Source organism: Malania oleifera, chromosome 1 (assembly GCF_029873635.1).
Source record: "Malania oleifera isolate guangnan ecotype guangnan chromosome 1, ASM2987363v1, whole genome shotgun sequence".
In the NCBI taxonomy this organism is placed as follows: Eukaryota; Viridiplantae; Streptophyta; class Magnoliopsida; order Santalales; family Ximeniaceae; genus Malania; species Malania oleifera.
Window position 1 is genome coordinate 41,074,895 of NC_080417.1, and position 14,835 is coordinate 41,089,729.

Genomic DNA, 14,835 nt, shown 5'->3' on the forward strand with positions numbered 1-14,835 from the left:
TTACAATATGTATTTTTTTCTTTTTGATTCCCCTTTAAATGTCCAAGAAAGCCCTGCAATAATTAAGTATAAAAATCCATAAATTATCGAATAAAAATCAAATATTGTAATTTGAGCTCAATGTTGAAATATTGAACATAATTAGGCATTTAATTAAAATTATAATCTTTAATGCATGATTTTAAACGCCTAATTATGCAACTTTGACACGTAATCACACCCCCCAATTAACGTTTTGTTAGTCTCTAGAAAATAACGTGAATGCATTCAAATCAAGGTCGTAGCAATCATAATTCCAATACTTTTGAAAATCACATGCCATGACATATGCTTAATGAGTTTAGGAACACAAGAAATAGATTAACCCAAGTTAAGTATCAACTAAGAGATTTATACACCATTTAGTAAGCAAACCAAGGTACTGGAATGTAACAAAGTTCACGTGCATGAGAATACGGCTAGAATTCCAAGATTGACTACCAATAGACATTAACGGTTTCAATTACAACAATTAATTTGAGACAATCACATGATCTTACTCTAATTCAAAACCATTGTATTGACGGCTTTCACACTTTTACACTTTAAAAGGTACCCACTTTCTTGTTTAGTTAGGACTCCGGTAGTAGGTAGCTGTTTTCAATGCATAAATATACGATGGTGGCTTTAACGCTTTTACACTTTAAAAGACATCCACTTTTTTTATTTAGTTAGGACCCCGGTAATAGGCAGCCCTTTCCAATACACAATTATTTTCCTCCTCTTATTTCCTTTTTTGTTCTTTTCTCTCTTTTTCTTCTTTTCTTTTTGCAATTGTTCCCTGACTTGTTTCTCATTTTCATTTGCTTCAAACTTTTTCTTTTTCTTTCTTTTCTAAGCCATTAGGATATGGTTCATTAGAGTCCTAAATAGTTGAAGTATACATCAACCAAAAACCATCTAAGGTAGTCTTTCTAAGTCTTCTGACTTGTGTAGTGTGTGTAGCAAAACTTTCAACATCCTTCCCTTGGTTGAGACTAAGTGAAATGGATAAAGTTCTCTTTTGATTTAAACTTTGATTTGCACTACATCCTATATGTTCCATATCCTCAAAAAGAAAAAAAAAATTAGCATCAAATAAGGGATTCATCATGCTTTGAGCTCAATAACAGTAATTTCCCAAAAGTGGACCAAACTGACATACAAACATCACATGCAATTATCACATTAAAACTCATCAAATGGAAGCACACAATATCACATGCAAATGGTCTCCCCCAACAAAAATGTAGCATTGTCCTCAATGGTTGAAAATAGAAGCAAAAGAATGATATTGAGGGAAGTAGAGGTGTACTTGGGTAGAGCAGTATGGGAAAAGAAAAACTGAAACGAAGGGAAAATGTACCTAAAAATAAACTAAAAATAAAACAAAATAAAACAAAATGAAAATAGAGGAAAGAAAAATATCACAATATGTTTGGAAGGGGCTCGAGAGGAATTTCATCTGGTGGGTGCAGGTTTATAAATTGAATTGGCGAGTCTCTAGATTTGAGTCGCCACAATGAATCTGCTTTCTTACTTGCACAGAAATTAGCCTCAAATAAATCAATGCTCTCTAAGGTATCAGATAAAACATGTGCAGATTGGCTTCCTTGTTTTAACAAGAAAGGATCTTTATTCAGTATGTTTTTCAGGAAATTCACTTCTTTAAAAACCAGTCTTTGAGCAGCAAATGTTGGAAAAGTTACCTTCGGTGCTTCAGAAACATCAACATCAAAATTTTTACCTAGTTCCTTGAAAGTTGAACTCTTACCATTCTGATCAACCTCCCTATTTGGTATACCAATCACCTTACCACTATGGAGATTTGTTTCGGCATTGCAATCCTTGACATTTACTTTAGTAGAGGATGACGGCTCCACGATTGCAGACTGCACTTGAGTATCTGGTTAGGCTTGAAATGGGGATTCATCTATCTCTAATGCACTCAATGTTGTGTTCAACCTAGTCAAATCGGTGCTTATCTTGTTGATGACTTGAGAAGTCTGAGAGTTGATCATATTTTGGCTTGCCATGAATTGCTAAAGTGTATTAGCCATCTGTGCCATGCTATCCTCAAGAGACTTCTTCGGTGGAGCGGGTGCTGCTAAAGAATGGATCTGAGAAATCTGATTTGATTGATACTGATGCTGAAAGGCAACCTGATGATATGATGGCCGCAAAAGTGGTGCATAGGACTGAGGAGGTTGATTCCGTAGTTGTTTTGTACTATTCTCCTTTTTCATCTTCATAGCATCCAATCTTATGGTGATCTCAGCCATACGTGCCTCAACATCAACATCATCTTTCAATTCATACCACTCTCCACCATGTATTGCTCTCAATGGTTGAGCTGTAATTGGTCTTCTGTCAATCCTAGTGTTCCACTGCTAAGCATTTTCAGCTAAATGATCCAAAAAACCCAATGCCTCATCAGGCTCCTTGTCAAAGAAATCTCCTGAACACATAGTATGAACAAACTGTTTCGATTCAGGAGTTAGAGCAGTGTAGAAATAGTTAACGAGACGCCATGATTCAAATCCATGGTGGGGACACATGTTAACTAGATCTCTAAATCCCTCCCAGCTTGTATGAAATGTCTCATCCACTCTTTGCATGAAATGACTAATCTGTTCCTGCAAAAATTGAGTTTTCTGTAAGGGAAAAAATTTATGCAGAAATTCACGTTCCATATCATTCCAATTAGAGATAGAGTTAGGTCTCAAAGAATTATACCACATCTTCGCTTTATCCTTCAAAGAGAAAGGAAATAAACGAAGTTTAATAAATTCATCATTTCCAGCTCTAGTAATAAAAGTAGTGCAGGCCAACTCAAAGTCCGTCAAGTGCTGGTAAGGACTCTCAGAATTCATCTTGTGGAACTGAGGTATCACTAACATCATCCCATGCTTAATCGTGAAATTGTGTGCATCATCAGATAACGCAATGCAAGATGGTGTAATGGTTTGTGTAGGTTGCAAAAAATCCATAAGTGTGTGGTGCAAGTGCAGTCATAGTTTCTTCAAAACAATTCTTTTTTTTCATGAGGAAAATCAAAATAAAAGGGTAAAACACTAGTTTGAAATTAAATTCGGCATTCCTCAGCAACGGCGCCAAAAACTTTACTTACTCTAAAAATAAGCAGCGCGAAGGCTATCCCAAGTATAAGAGTTATGTTGTGTAATAATTAGCCCAAAAGGTCAGATCTTCTCCTTAGGGAATGCAGATTTGTTTCAAACTCGCGTAAAATGAAATGAAGAAAATATGAAAATAGTTTACTGAACACAGTTCATATTCAATTTTTGGGGTTTTTTGAGAATTTGTGGTGAAATTAAAACAAATTGAAACCCAAAACAAGAACATAACATGCATAAACAGGAAAATAACTACCATGTAATTAAACAAATAAACCAACTAAGCCAACCCAGTATAATTCATTCAACCAGCTAGATAAACGATAACGAAATCAAACAAGCAAATTAACCAACTCTTTAAACATTTAAATAATGAACTAAGACAGAAGACTTAATTAATCTCTTAAAGGCACTTAAAAACTAAATGAATAAGGGTCTAAATAAAAAGTTCTTTAACAATAAAATAACCTTAACATGCTACTTAAACAAATATTTAAATCCAACTTTAATTTTAAATAAAAGCAGCAAAGCAAACTCAACAAATAATATAACTTAACAAGATTTAATGACTTTAAATAAAGAGAAAAACAAACTGACTTTAATAATAAAAACAACCCAAATAGGATTCAATCCCAACAATGACTTTAAATAAAATAAACTAAACTTTAAACCAAAGCAAAGTTCCAACAAAATATTTAAATTGACATTAAAGTAAAATAATCAAAAGCAAAGGTTCAACAAGAATTTTAAAATAACATAAAATGAAATAAAACAAGTAAAAAAAGCAATGGAAAAAGAGAGAGAGAGAGAGAGAGAGAGTGAAGGAGAGGCCGTGTGGACTGAGGCGAGTTGCAGAAAAACAGTGCTGCTTGGTTGCCCCCAAAAGACCTCCTCTGTGCGGTGCTCTCTTCCCCAGGCACTCCTCTCAAAACCCTGCTTAAAAAGTTGCCCTAAAGCTCTAAAAAAAACAAAAACTATATATCCCTACCTCACTTTACATTAAATACCCTCCTGCTGCCTTTGCAATTCGGCGCCCCTTGGAGCTCCCAGCGCATGGGCCTAGCAGCCTTCACGCATGGCAATCCTCTTCTTCACGTGGTCACATCACAGCAAGCTCATGACCCATGTCCACGCATGCATTGCTCACAGCCCAGCGCATGTCTCCACGGACTGCACACGGTCCAGTGCATGTGAAACTCATGCAATCGGCCCATGCACGTAGACTTGTCACTCCCTTTGACACCCAGCTCATCTCTCCTTCATTCCAGCTTCAAAACACGGCCCAGCAAGCCTTCTCATGCACGGGCCGTTCCCACGAGAAGCATGTACATGACCATGCAACTCACACAGCCCGAGTTCAGCTCACGGATTGCATGCATGACATCTCATGCACGGCCCAGTTCATGCATTCATGTACACAGCCCACATCAGCTCACGGTTCCTTCAAGCATACAAGCCGTCTGCGCATGGGCCTACGTGCATGGCCCATGCACGCCTTCCACCTTTGCTTTCAATGCACACGATTCACAAGCCTTATTTAATGCATGACTCTCTCTTTTTAGGCTCCATTCCCTCACACGGCCTTCTTCACATGCATGGGCTTCACTGGATTTTGCAAGGCTTCACAATATATTTTTTTTCTTTTTTATTCTCTTTAAATGTCCTGAAAGCCCTGCAATAATTAAGTATAAAAATCTGTAAATTATCGAATAAAAATCAAATATTGTAATTTGAGCTCAATGTTGAAATAGTGAACATAATTAGGCATTTAATTAAAATTATAATCTTTAATGCATGATTTTAAACGCCTAATTACGCAACTTTGACGCGTAATCATTAGTTTGTGATGAGGCTGTGGTTTTCCCAAGGACAATTGAAGCTCTCTTAAAAGTGTGTTATAGAGGATTTGGGAGAAGTAAGAAGGGAGGGTCCTTTGGAGGTGTGCTATCCTTGCGCTCGTTTGGACTCTTAGGACAAAAGAGAATGCAAGGATTTTTAATGGCAAATGAAAACCTCCTTGCTTCCTTTCGGATAGAGTGGTTTTCCTTGTGTCTTTTTGGATTCATTCTTTTGGTGTTTTTGGGGTTTACTTTTGTTAGATCTTCAGAGGAACTGGAGGGGAGTATTATTGTAATCTCTTTGGTTATTTATTTCTTTTAGGAGGATCCCTTTTCTATAATTTGTCTTATAAGAAAGAAAAAGAGTGAAATGATAAAATGGGGGATTGATAATGGAAGAATGTTATTATCTTGGTTGGGCTTGGAATCCTCTGATACCAACTGATGCAAGACAGCTTCGTCGAATTACAGCCAACACATAATTTGGGAGAGTTAAGAGGGGAGGAGAGGAGAGGAAGAAGGAAGGAGATATGAGGTTGGGGGGGGGGGGGATCACACATTCACTTCAAGTCAAGTTCATCAAGAACCACCTCTTACATGGTTTTCACGTGCTATTATAAGAAAGCCTGTAATTAAAGAAATTACAAATATACTCTCCCAAAATACATGAAACTACTAATAAACCCCTAGATTACACAAATATTGTGACCACCCCCTCCCTCCCCAGCATAAAAAAAAAAAAAAAAAAACCAAAATCCTACTAATTCAACTGAACATGCATATTAAACTAATTAATTAAACACAACCCTTGATCCTATTCTGTTGAATTAGTCTCCATCAAGTGTTTACCCTTGATCTGTCTTGTCCTACATCAATGTGTTTCCACGGAGCATTGATCTTTATTTATTTTTAATCAGGAAAAAATTCATTAGAGGAAACCAAGAGGGGTGCCTGGTGCCACCTAAGTACAAACAGTGACTAGAAAAATCACCCATTATAAAAAGATGTCAAAAAAGTAGAGAATAGTATTGAATTTCTATTGTGTACAAGCTTCTATACCAACTAGTTACTGTAACAGTCCATCTGTCTTTATTATATGTGAGGGCATAGGGGATCCTTTGAAAGCTCTTCTATTCCTTTCCCTTTACACAATAAAAAAATGGTAAGGGGAATTAAGAGTCAAAGGTTTACTTCCTTGAGTGAATGCTTAAGCCTATACTTTTCCCTCATCTGTTCTGGCAGTAACCCGGTGCTCTCTGATTATAGCGGTGGCTAGATTCCAAAGATTTCGAGTTCAAGAACAATGCAAGAGGATATGCTCAATTGGTTCGGCATTTTCCATTCACAAAAAAACATACAAGAGGCTGTTCCGTTTTCTGCACGTTGTCTATTGTTAGAATCTTCCTAAGAATTTCCTCCAACTCAAAAAATCTTCCTTTGTTGGCTTTGTGGGGTATCAGTTTTCCAAATAGGCTTCTAGGAGAAGCTGCTACTTGCGCTGTATTAGAAGTGAGATTCCTGTAGTATGTAAAGTTGCTGTTTTTGTCTAGGGCCCACTTAGGTTCATTAGGGATGTTCTCAAAGGAAACTTTGTACAAGCTGTCAAAGAAATCTGCGAGGCGAACAATCTCCCAAACATAGGCATTCCTCACCAAGTGAATATCCTAGGATATCCCATTTTCTGAAATTTGGAGGTGATTATCAATTAGAGGCTTAGAGCTTCTTTGTGATAGGCCAAGCCAAATATAGAAGGAAATCTAGTGCCAAGGGGAGAAGGGACACACCAAGTGTAATGCCAGAACATTATTCCTATTTCCCATGTCAAATTTAACAAGGGGTAGAAATCTTCCCCTTCATGAACCTGCAGAGCTATTTTGCCTGATTTCTTAAGAGGCTCAACCATTGTGGTGAAGAGTGAACCATATTTTGGCAGCAATCTTTCATATCCAAAATGGTCCTTCCCCTTCATAAACCTGCAAAGCCGTTTTCCAAGGAGGGCTTTGTTGAAGTAGGGAGGGATCTTAGCACTAAGCCTCTACTTTGAACAGGTTGCATAAAAACCTCTCATTTGATACGATGGTATTTGAATCCTCCCCCTTGCCTCTCTGAAGGAATCTTTTTTTGAATGCCCTCCAACTCTGGCAACTGAGCAAGGGATGGGGAAGAGGAACATATAATAGACTGGGATGTTTGAGAGGGTGCTTTTGATGAGGTTAAGGTTTCCTCCTCTTGAGAGTTATTTGTTTTCCAGCCAGCAACTTTCTTCTATTTCGATGATAGGGTCCGAAACTCCTTCAGTCCTTTGTCTTTGATTTTAGCCCCAAGAGGGAGACAAAGGTAGGGTATAAGAGAATTCCTCAATTTTCAGTTCAAAATGCCTGCATGGACTGCCCCCTCGGTGCTGTCTTCTGTTGTATTAGTATCAGTTTCCATCATTCCTGAGATTGCTCCAAAGCTGAGAAGAATGTGCCTTAAATTCAGGCTTTGGTGAGGATCCATTTAGTTGAAAATGATTGTCATCAGCTATAAGAGAAGGTTGGAGACTTCCATTTCTCTGCCAGCCCGTCCTATGCTAAAACTTTTGAAAAGACCACCATTGTTAGCTTTTTGTAGCAAGGGACTCAAAGTTTCTGCCTTCCATCACCATGATAAACAATAAGTGGGAGAGGGAATCACCTTCCCTCAAACCTCGTGAGGAGCGGAAGAGATCTGATGGGAGCTATTGATGAGCACTGAAAAAGTTGTAACACATTGTTGGATCCATTTGAGAATGCGGAGGAGAAAATCTCAAGTTACATGGTCAAAAGCTTTTTCCATGTTGAGTTTGCACACCACTCCTTTTTCCTTCCCCTGAAGTAGGCATCCACAACTTCAAATGCAATAAAGGCTGCATCTTTGATTTGTCTACTTTCTTGAGCCTCATGGCAAGGACTTCGTATAAGATCATATACTTGCTGCAATGCCGATAGACTGGAAATCCTTGATGCTATAAGGCCCTGCTTTCTTTGGAGTCAGGGCAATGAATGCAGTCTTATTGCTGCTTACAAAACTGTCTGTTCCATGAAAATCGTAAAGAAATCCTGACTGATTTTATCCTGCTCGAGGAGGTTCCAGTATCCAAAGTGAAATCGACTCGGTTTAGACTTGTCATCTGTTCAAATATCAGTGGGACTTCTCATCTGTTAATGTGTTTGACTTTTTGCTATTGAGTGTTCTGGTGCATTATTTTTATCTGATCTAATCTGTCAGATGGATAATTAATGTGTGATTTCTACTATTGGTAGATTATCTATATGGAAAGTGATGCATATGACTGGTTCATACTAATGTTTGATATGTTTGACTCTGAATTGTGTTAGAGACTACGACTTATTGAAATTTTTGATGTCAAACGTCTTCAGATGCGCTATGCCACCTCTTTGATTGGGTAGGTTATATGCTAAACTTTAATTTTCATGCCTTGTAACCTAATGTGCTCTAATTAATTCTTATCTCTATTTTTCAGAGGGCCGTCAACTCTGGCTACTTTTGTGGCTGTATATGCACTTTTTGGGCCAACATTTCCAGGAATTTATGACAAAGATAGAGGTGTTTACACTCTATTCTACCCAGTATGTTCACGAAGACATAATTGTGACACAATTAAGTTTTTCCTGTGTTTTGTTTTGTTTTGTTTTGGTTTGTTTTTGTTGTGTTTTGTTTGTTTTCTTGTTTTTTTACCCCTTCTGGGTTAAGTTTGATTATGTATTGTGCAGGGGTTATCCTTTGCATTTCCAATTCCGACACAATATACGGATTGCTGCCATGATGGAGAAGGTATTATAATAATTTCCAACCTGATTTACTTGTGTGTAATATAGCTTCTTATTTTTCCTGTCTTGATTGTGAAAGCGGAGCTGCCACTAGAGTTCCCAGACGGAACTACTCCTGTTACATGTCGTGTCTCCATATATGATGGCTCTAGAGACAAAAAAGTGGGTGTAGGATCCTTAATGGACAAGGCTTCTGCCCCTCCCTTGCCAGCTGGAAGCCTCTATATGGAAGAGGTGCATGTTAAGGTATAATGTCTTAATTTTCCTGCCTTTGTGTGACCCTTTACAAATTATCTTCAGAGTTTTGATTAATGTATCTTATTTTTATTTCATTTAATTTTTCTTTATGGATTTGAAATTTGAAGTGTTGAATAGCCGGTTGCGTATTATTATTCCTGTTAACATCAAGTTCTTAATTTGAGTTGTGAACAGTTGTTTTGCATATTTATCCTTTTCATGTTTGTTTGATGAAAGATCAGTCTATGTTATTAGTCATACAGTTTACGCATTTAGTTTGAAGCCTGGAGAATGGAAGAGGGGGATTGTGTTACGTGGATGGGGCTTAATACCTTTTTGTCAAAACCATGTATACTTGATTTTTAGCTATAAAATTATGTTTGCGCCTTAGAATTGCTGGGACAAGGCTTTGTGCTTCTCAATGCTTGTTCATATGTGTCTATCAATTTACTTATTTGGATGATATGCACAAAAAAATTTTAGAAAAGAGAAAAAGGTTGTAGAAATAATTGCAACCTACAAGTAGTAGTTGTAGCATTTGGATCTGATTTCGTACCTTCTCTATTTCATGCAGCTTGGTGAAGAATTATGGTTTACTGTAGGTGGCCAGCATATTCCTTTTGGTGCATCGCCACAGGTACATATGGTCTAAATCTCTCTTGGTGCAGGTCATTTCTAGCATGGCTTTCGAAAGTGGTCTTGTTATGTCTATTGAGAAACGTGTTTCTAGTTTTAATGTTATTGGCACCCTCATTTGTTGGTGGCTTGCTTCTTACATGCTTAACATTGGATTATTCACAATTTACTAAAGAAAGCTATTCTGTGACCTTTTAATTTTTTGTTGTCGGTTGTTACCATGGCTTGGAAAATAAAATCTCATGTTCTCAAAGAATTTTAGATGATCTTTGATGGAAGAGTGGTAGAAGTTCTCTCTCTCTCTCTCTCTCTCTCTCTCTCTCTCTCACACACACACACACACACACACACACATACATGTGCATGGGCATACAGGCACATGAACATTCATATGTGCTCGACAGGTAAAAGTCAATCTTGACCCCTTTATATAATGTGAATGCAAGTCTTGAACCAATGTTAAGGGTGCTACACTCAAACTTGAAGATCACTGGTTCAAGAGATGAAAACAGTTTCTCCAAATGTGGAGGTATGGCTGCATACATGATGCCGTTCCCAACCCCTCACCATAGCATGGGAGACATGTGCGTTGTGTGTTGCATCATTTCCCTTTTTTATGGTGAAAAAGTAATTAGTTTGGTTTGTTCAGCTTAGAGACACGAGCAGCATTTTGAGCATTCAAGAATGATCAACTAATTTTATTCCTATGATTAGAAGTGGTATGACAGTCATGAAAGGCATATTCTTGTTTCGTTGTGTGATTATAGTCTCTTCAACATTTGAGCCTTGGACCATGCATCATTAAATAAAATCGATATAGGGCGCTGAATTTGATGCAATTCAGGCATCTGCACAATGCATGTATATATTTGTTTTGTATCTCATAATCCTTGCATGTGTGTATGTGAAACCCACATTTCCAATGTCATTTCCCATATTGAAACTTTCATTTTATCACACTTTATTTATTTTTGTAATATGTCCTGGAGTCTTTGATATGTGCATGTTATAGTGTTCTTTATCTGCTATAATATTTATTCTCTGAATCTTTCTATATTGAAAATGAAATTCAACAGTCAAATGCCTGTGTTCGAGATTATATAGGCCACGCCTTAATCTTGTTTCTGAAATTAAAAAAAAAATTCCTTTAAAGTTCTATTCAAGTCAGTTGTGTTCTTAACCAAGCATTGTGGATTGTTTGGGGACTGGTGTTTGCCATAGTGCCTGAGATAGAGTTAACTTCCCTCAGGAGTGAGGTGTGTGTGTGATAATTTCTACTGCATAGGCTTCCATCAACTTACATATTAGTTTACTTTATTTGAGGGAGGAGATAATGTTGATGCGATGCTGTTTGCTGATTCAGTGTGTAAGCCTATTTTTCTTGTTTTAATGCAGGATGTATGGACAGAATTAGGACGTCCTTGTGGAATTCACCAAAAGCAGGTAGTGTTAAGCAAACTTCATATGTATTGATAGCTCAAGAAGCTTAGTAGATGATAGGAGATTTAAGGGATGAAGAAAGAAATGTGAAGAATTGTGGGGACCAAAATTAAGCCCCACACTCAAATCCAATTACTTTCATCCCTTGATATAATTGAAAATACTTCCCATGTGCTCTTAAGCTCAAACTCATTTTAATTTTACTTTTATAGAAAGGGCAACTTATCTGTTGACTCTTTCTTTCAAAATATATATTTGGTTTTATTTGTGGCAAGTGTGAATCCATTCTGGCGCATCTGGATTTTCAGGCCAGTTTTGGTGGAGATTGACTTTATTAATTGTACAGGTAGATCAAATGGTGATCCATTCTCCCTCTGATCCTCGTCCGCGGACAACTCTCTGTGGTGATTATTTTTATAATTATTTCACACGTGGCTTGGACATACTATTTGACGGACAGGTATGATCTTGGCTGTTATATGTTTGTAGTCATTTGTGGCGTGTGCTAATCTTTCTGCTGGGAATTGCCTTGTTGAATTTGCAGACACAAAAAATCAAGAAGTTTGTTTTGCATACAAATTATCCGGGGCATGCAGATTTCAATTCATACATCAAGTGTAATTTTGTTATCTATGCTTCTGACTGTAAGTTCAGTTCTATTCTTCATAATGTTTCAGCTAGACTTATAATTACACGCTGGTAAACTACCCTTCTGTTTTTGCCTTCAGTTGGGGGTTCCTTTCAGGAATTAAATTCGTCCAAACACAATATTACACCAAGCACAAAATGGGAGCAGGTGAAGGTAATGTGTTTTTCTCCAATATTTGAACTTCACGTCTGGAATGATACTAGTATTGCCTTGAATATCTGCGTAGAATATGGATTTTTCACCCTCTCGCTCTCTGTCTCTATCTCTCTCTCTCTCTCTCCCTCTCTCTCTCTCTCTCTCTATATATATATATATATACACACGCACACACATATATAATTAGACCTTTCAGCTAATAAGTATTGCCGCTTGGATTTGCGGTAATTTTTATTTTGCATTCTGCAGTATTCTTTCTCTTGTATTTTCCAACTCAACATTTGTTTTTGTTGCAGACTGCATAGAGGAAAAAAACGATGTGTGTGTATTGATATGTTGCATTAGTTATCGATGAACTTACTAGGAAGGAATGTCCAAAATGACATTCCATATTATATGTTGTTTGCAGATGATATTGTCTCGATGGATGAAACTAGAGATCGAATACTATTTAAGTTAAAATTATGGCGAGGTTTTAGAATTTATAGGTGTTTTAAAATAAGTAGAAATGAGGCAGAAAATTTTTGAGGAATATTGGATAAAAAGAGTAAACTTCTTGTTTAAGGAAGTATTAGTACTAAATAGATTTTAATACCTTGGTGGGTTGGATTTATTAATGCACGCTTTATAGGGGAAATTTAAGGTGATGTAATATATAGAGTTGAGGGATGTAGTAATATAGAGAGTTAAGGTAGGTTAGATAAAATGGAGAAGTCTTTTGCACATGATGGATGATTGTAGATAATCTTAAATTAAGAGGGGAGATTAAGATCAGAATATTGGGCTATTAAGAAATAACTTGTCTAAAAAATGGAAGTTGAAATGAGAATGCTCATATGGATCAAGGAATGAATACATTTGTGATAAGTTTGGTGTAGCACTTAAATAAGATAAGGGTTACTAAGATGGTTTGGCTACTTGCAATGCAACTAAAATAATGCACGGTGGAGCATAGTTTTAAAACCTTGTCTGGACCTGTTGGTATGACTGGGTTGGATCGGAACCGGTCTAGGTCATGCTGTAAAACCAGAAATCATGCAACCTGGGGCCAATTTTGGCAGAACGGTAATGGTCATACTGGAACCTTGGTTGAGTGCGAATGGGAAACAAAATTACCACTGGATTTATGATTGTAAAGCCAAGACAAAATATATATAGATAATGTCTTTGCATTTATTAAACCTAAGATACTAATCTTACACTAAAAGCTAAACCGAGTTCTCATCCTCACTGTTCATTTTTTTTTCCCGCTAAACACCGTCATTGTTCATTTCACTCTTGCTAATTATTATTATTATTATTATTATTATTATCTTTTAATAACTGTTACTATTATCAAGAAATTATTATTATTATTATTATTATTATCAAGAAATGGTTTGAGAGACAATAGGAAAGGAGTTGATGGAGAAAAAAAATTATTTAGTTAATGTTATTAATTCTTTTTTAGTTTGATAATTTCAAATTTTAAATTTGATTTGGATGGATATTAAATTTATATGTGTGATTTTTTAAATTTAATTTGTTGATATATGCGATTTTAATCAAACACACTTATAAAATATTTATATAGAATCAGTGCAATATTTTTTTGTAAAAATATGATTACATATAAGTTTACACATACACAAATAATATATGTATATATATATATATATATATATATATATATATATATATATATATATATTCTGGTTTGATCACCAGTTTGACCTCAGTCCTACTGACTTGGCTGACCGCTTCACTGGGTTGGTCACTGTTCCGGGTTTTAAAACCATGTGGTGAGTGAGTTAATGTAAGTAATAGTAGGAGGGAGAGGGATAGACCTATATTAACTTGGATTGAGATATTAATGGTTTGATAACCATGTAATTGTCAAAAGATATTTCCCTAGTTTGCGGGGAATAAGGAAAGAGGATTCATGTTGACTCCATCAATTCGGGCTTAGGGCTCAGTGGTGGTTTTGTGCATGTGTGTGTGTGGGGTAAATCTATTAATGCTTGCTTGGCACATTCTTGACCACATTTTCTTTGTCTTCTAGTCAATGCTTTTATGGAAGATTTTATTTTAACCTTTAGGAAATCCTTGGAGATTGTGGTCGTGCTGCTATCCAAACACAAGGATCTTCTAGCAATCCTTTTGGATCAACTTTTGTTTATGGCTATCAAAATGTTGCGTTTGAGGTGAGCTACTAGTGGATATTTTTTTAATATATATTTATATTTGGCTAAAAAAGCTTCCTTGTTTTGATATTTTGATGTTGAATATTACAAAATCCTTCTCATTTTGCCATTTAGTGTTTGCAGGTTATGAAAAATGGATATATTGCTACTGTAACTCTCTTCCAGTCGTGAAGGATGGGTTGTTGCCCTCATGATGGTTGTCTAGATGGGCTATGTACAGTCAAATTGTTTTTTTATCATGCTGGCAGGGGCAGTTGTAATTGTACATTATGTAATGATTTGTACAGTTGATTCATAGTGCCATACCATGCGTGTAATTCACTGGACGTGTGTTCTGAACTAAATTAGCACAGCGTTTGTACATCATGTTCTTGGCTCCGCAAGCTGAATGATTGTTTTTATGGCATGTTTGATTAACATGAGTCGAGACTGGAATGGAATCGCAGTTCCAAATATGATTCTTTTACATTCTTTGGTTGCTTATTATGTTGGAATGCATATTCCTTTGGAATGAGCATTTTTAAAGCCCATGTCAAAGGAATGAACATTCCACTGGATTTTGAAAAGCCTATGTCTTATTTATTTATTTTTTAATATAAAGACATAAAAGCCTATGTCCCCAACATTCTCGATAGATCGCACGTGAGGCCATTTTCTCCCTCTGTCTCTCTTGGCACCATGGCCATGTTTATCTGCATGTGCAATTGGAGAGTTCATCTTAGGCGCGTCTCC

The 14,835-nt window shown here is 36.6% G+C and overlaps 1 protein-coding gene across 4 annotated transcripts in view; it reads left to right on the forward strand.

Moving 5' to 3' along the window:
* LOC131159427 (PHAF1 protein At3g51130) overlaps positions 1 to 14,556 on the forward strand; it is a 35,071-nt gene extending 20,515 nt beyond the window's left edge. For 2 of the 4 annotated variants that reach the window (XM_058114321.1, XM_058114333.1), the window contains exons 4-14: positions 8,350 to 8,417; positions 8,496 to 8,601; positions 8,746 to 8,806; positions 8,882 to 9,048; positions 9,614 to 9,676; positions 11,071 to 11,118; positions 11,462 to 11,575; positions 11,660 to 11,759; positions 11,844 to 11,917; positions 13,999 to 14,103; positions 14,218 to 14,556. In XM_058114321.1, the coding sequence (XP_057970304.1) occupies positions 8,350 to 8,417; positions 8,496 to 8,601; positions 8,746 to 8,806; positions 8,882 to 9,048; positions 9,614 to 9,676; positions 11,071 to 11,118; positions 11,462 to 11,575; positions 11,660 to 11,759; positions 11,844 to 11,917; positions 13,999 to 14,103; positions 14,218 to 14,274 (963 nt within the window). In that variant the 3' untranslated portion in view covers positions 14,275 to 14,556. The remainder of the gene's footprint in view (positions 1 to 8,349; positions 8,418 to 8,495; positions 8,602 to 8,745; positions 8,807 to 8,881; positions 9,049 to 9,613; positions 9,677 to 11,070; positions 11,119 to 11,461; positions 11,576 to 11,659; positions 11,760 to 11,843; positions 11,918 to 13,998; positions 14,104 to 14,217) is intronic. The other 2 variants (XM_058114351.1, XM_058114342.1) reach the window with 1 other exon arrangement.
* The last annotated feature ends 279 nt before the right edge of the window (positions 14,557 to 14,835 follow it).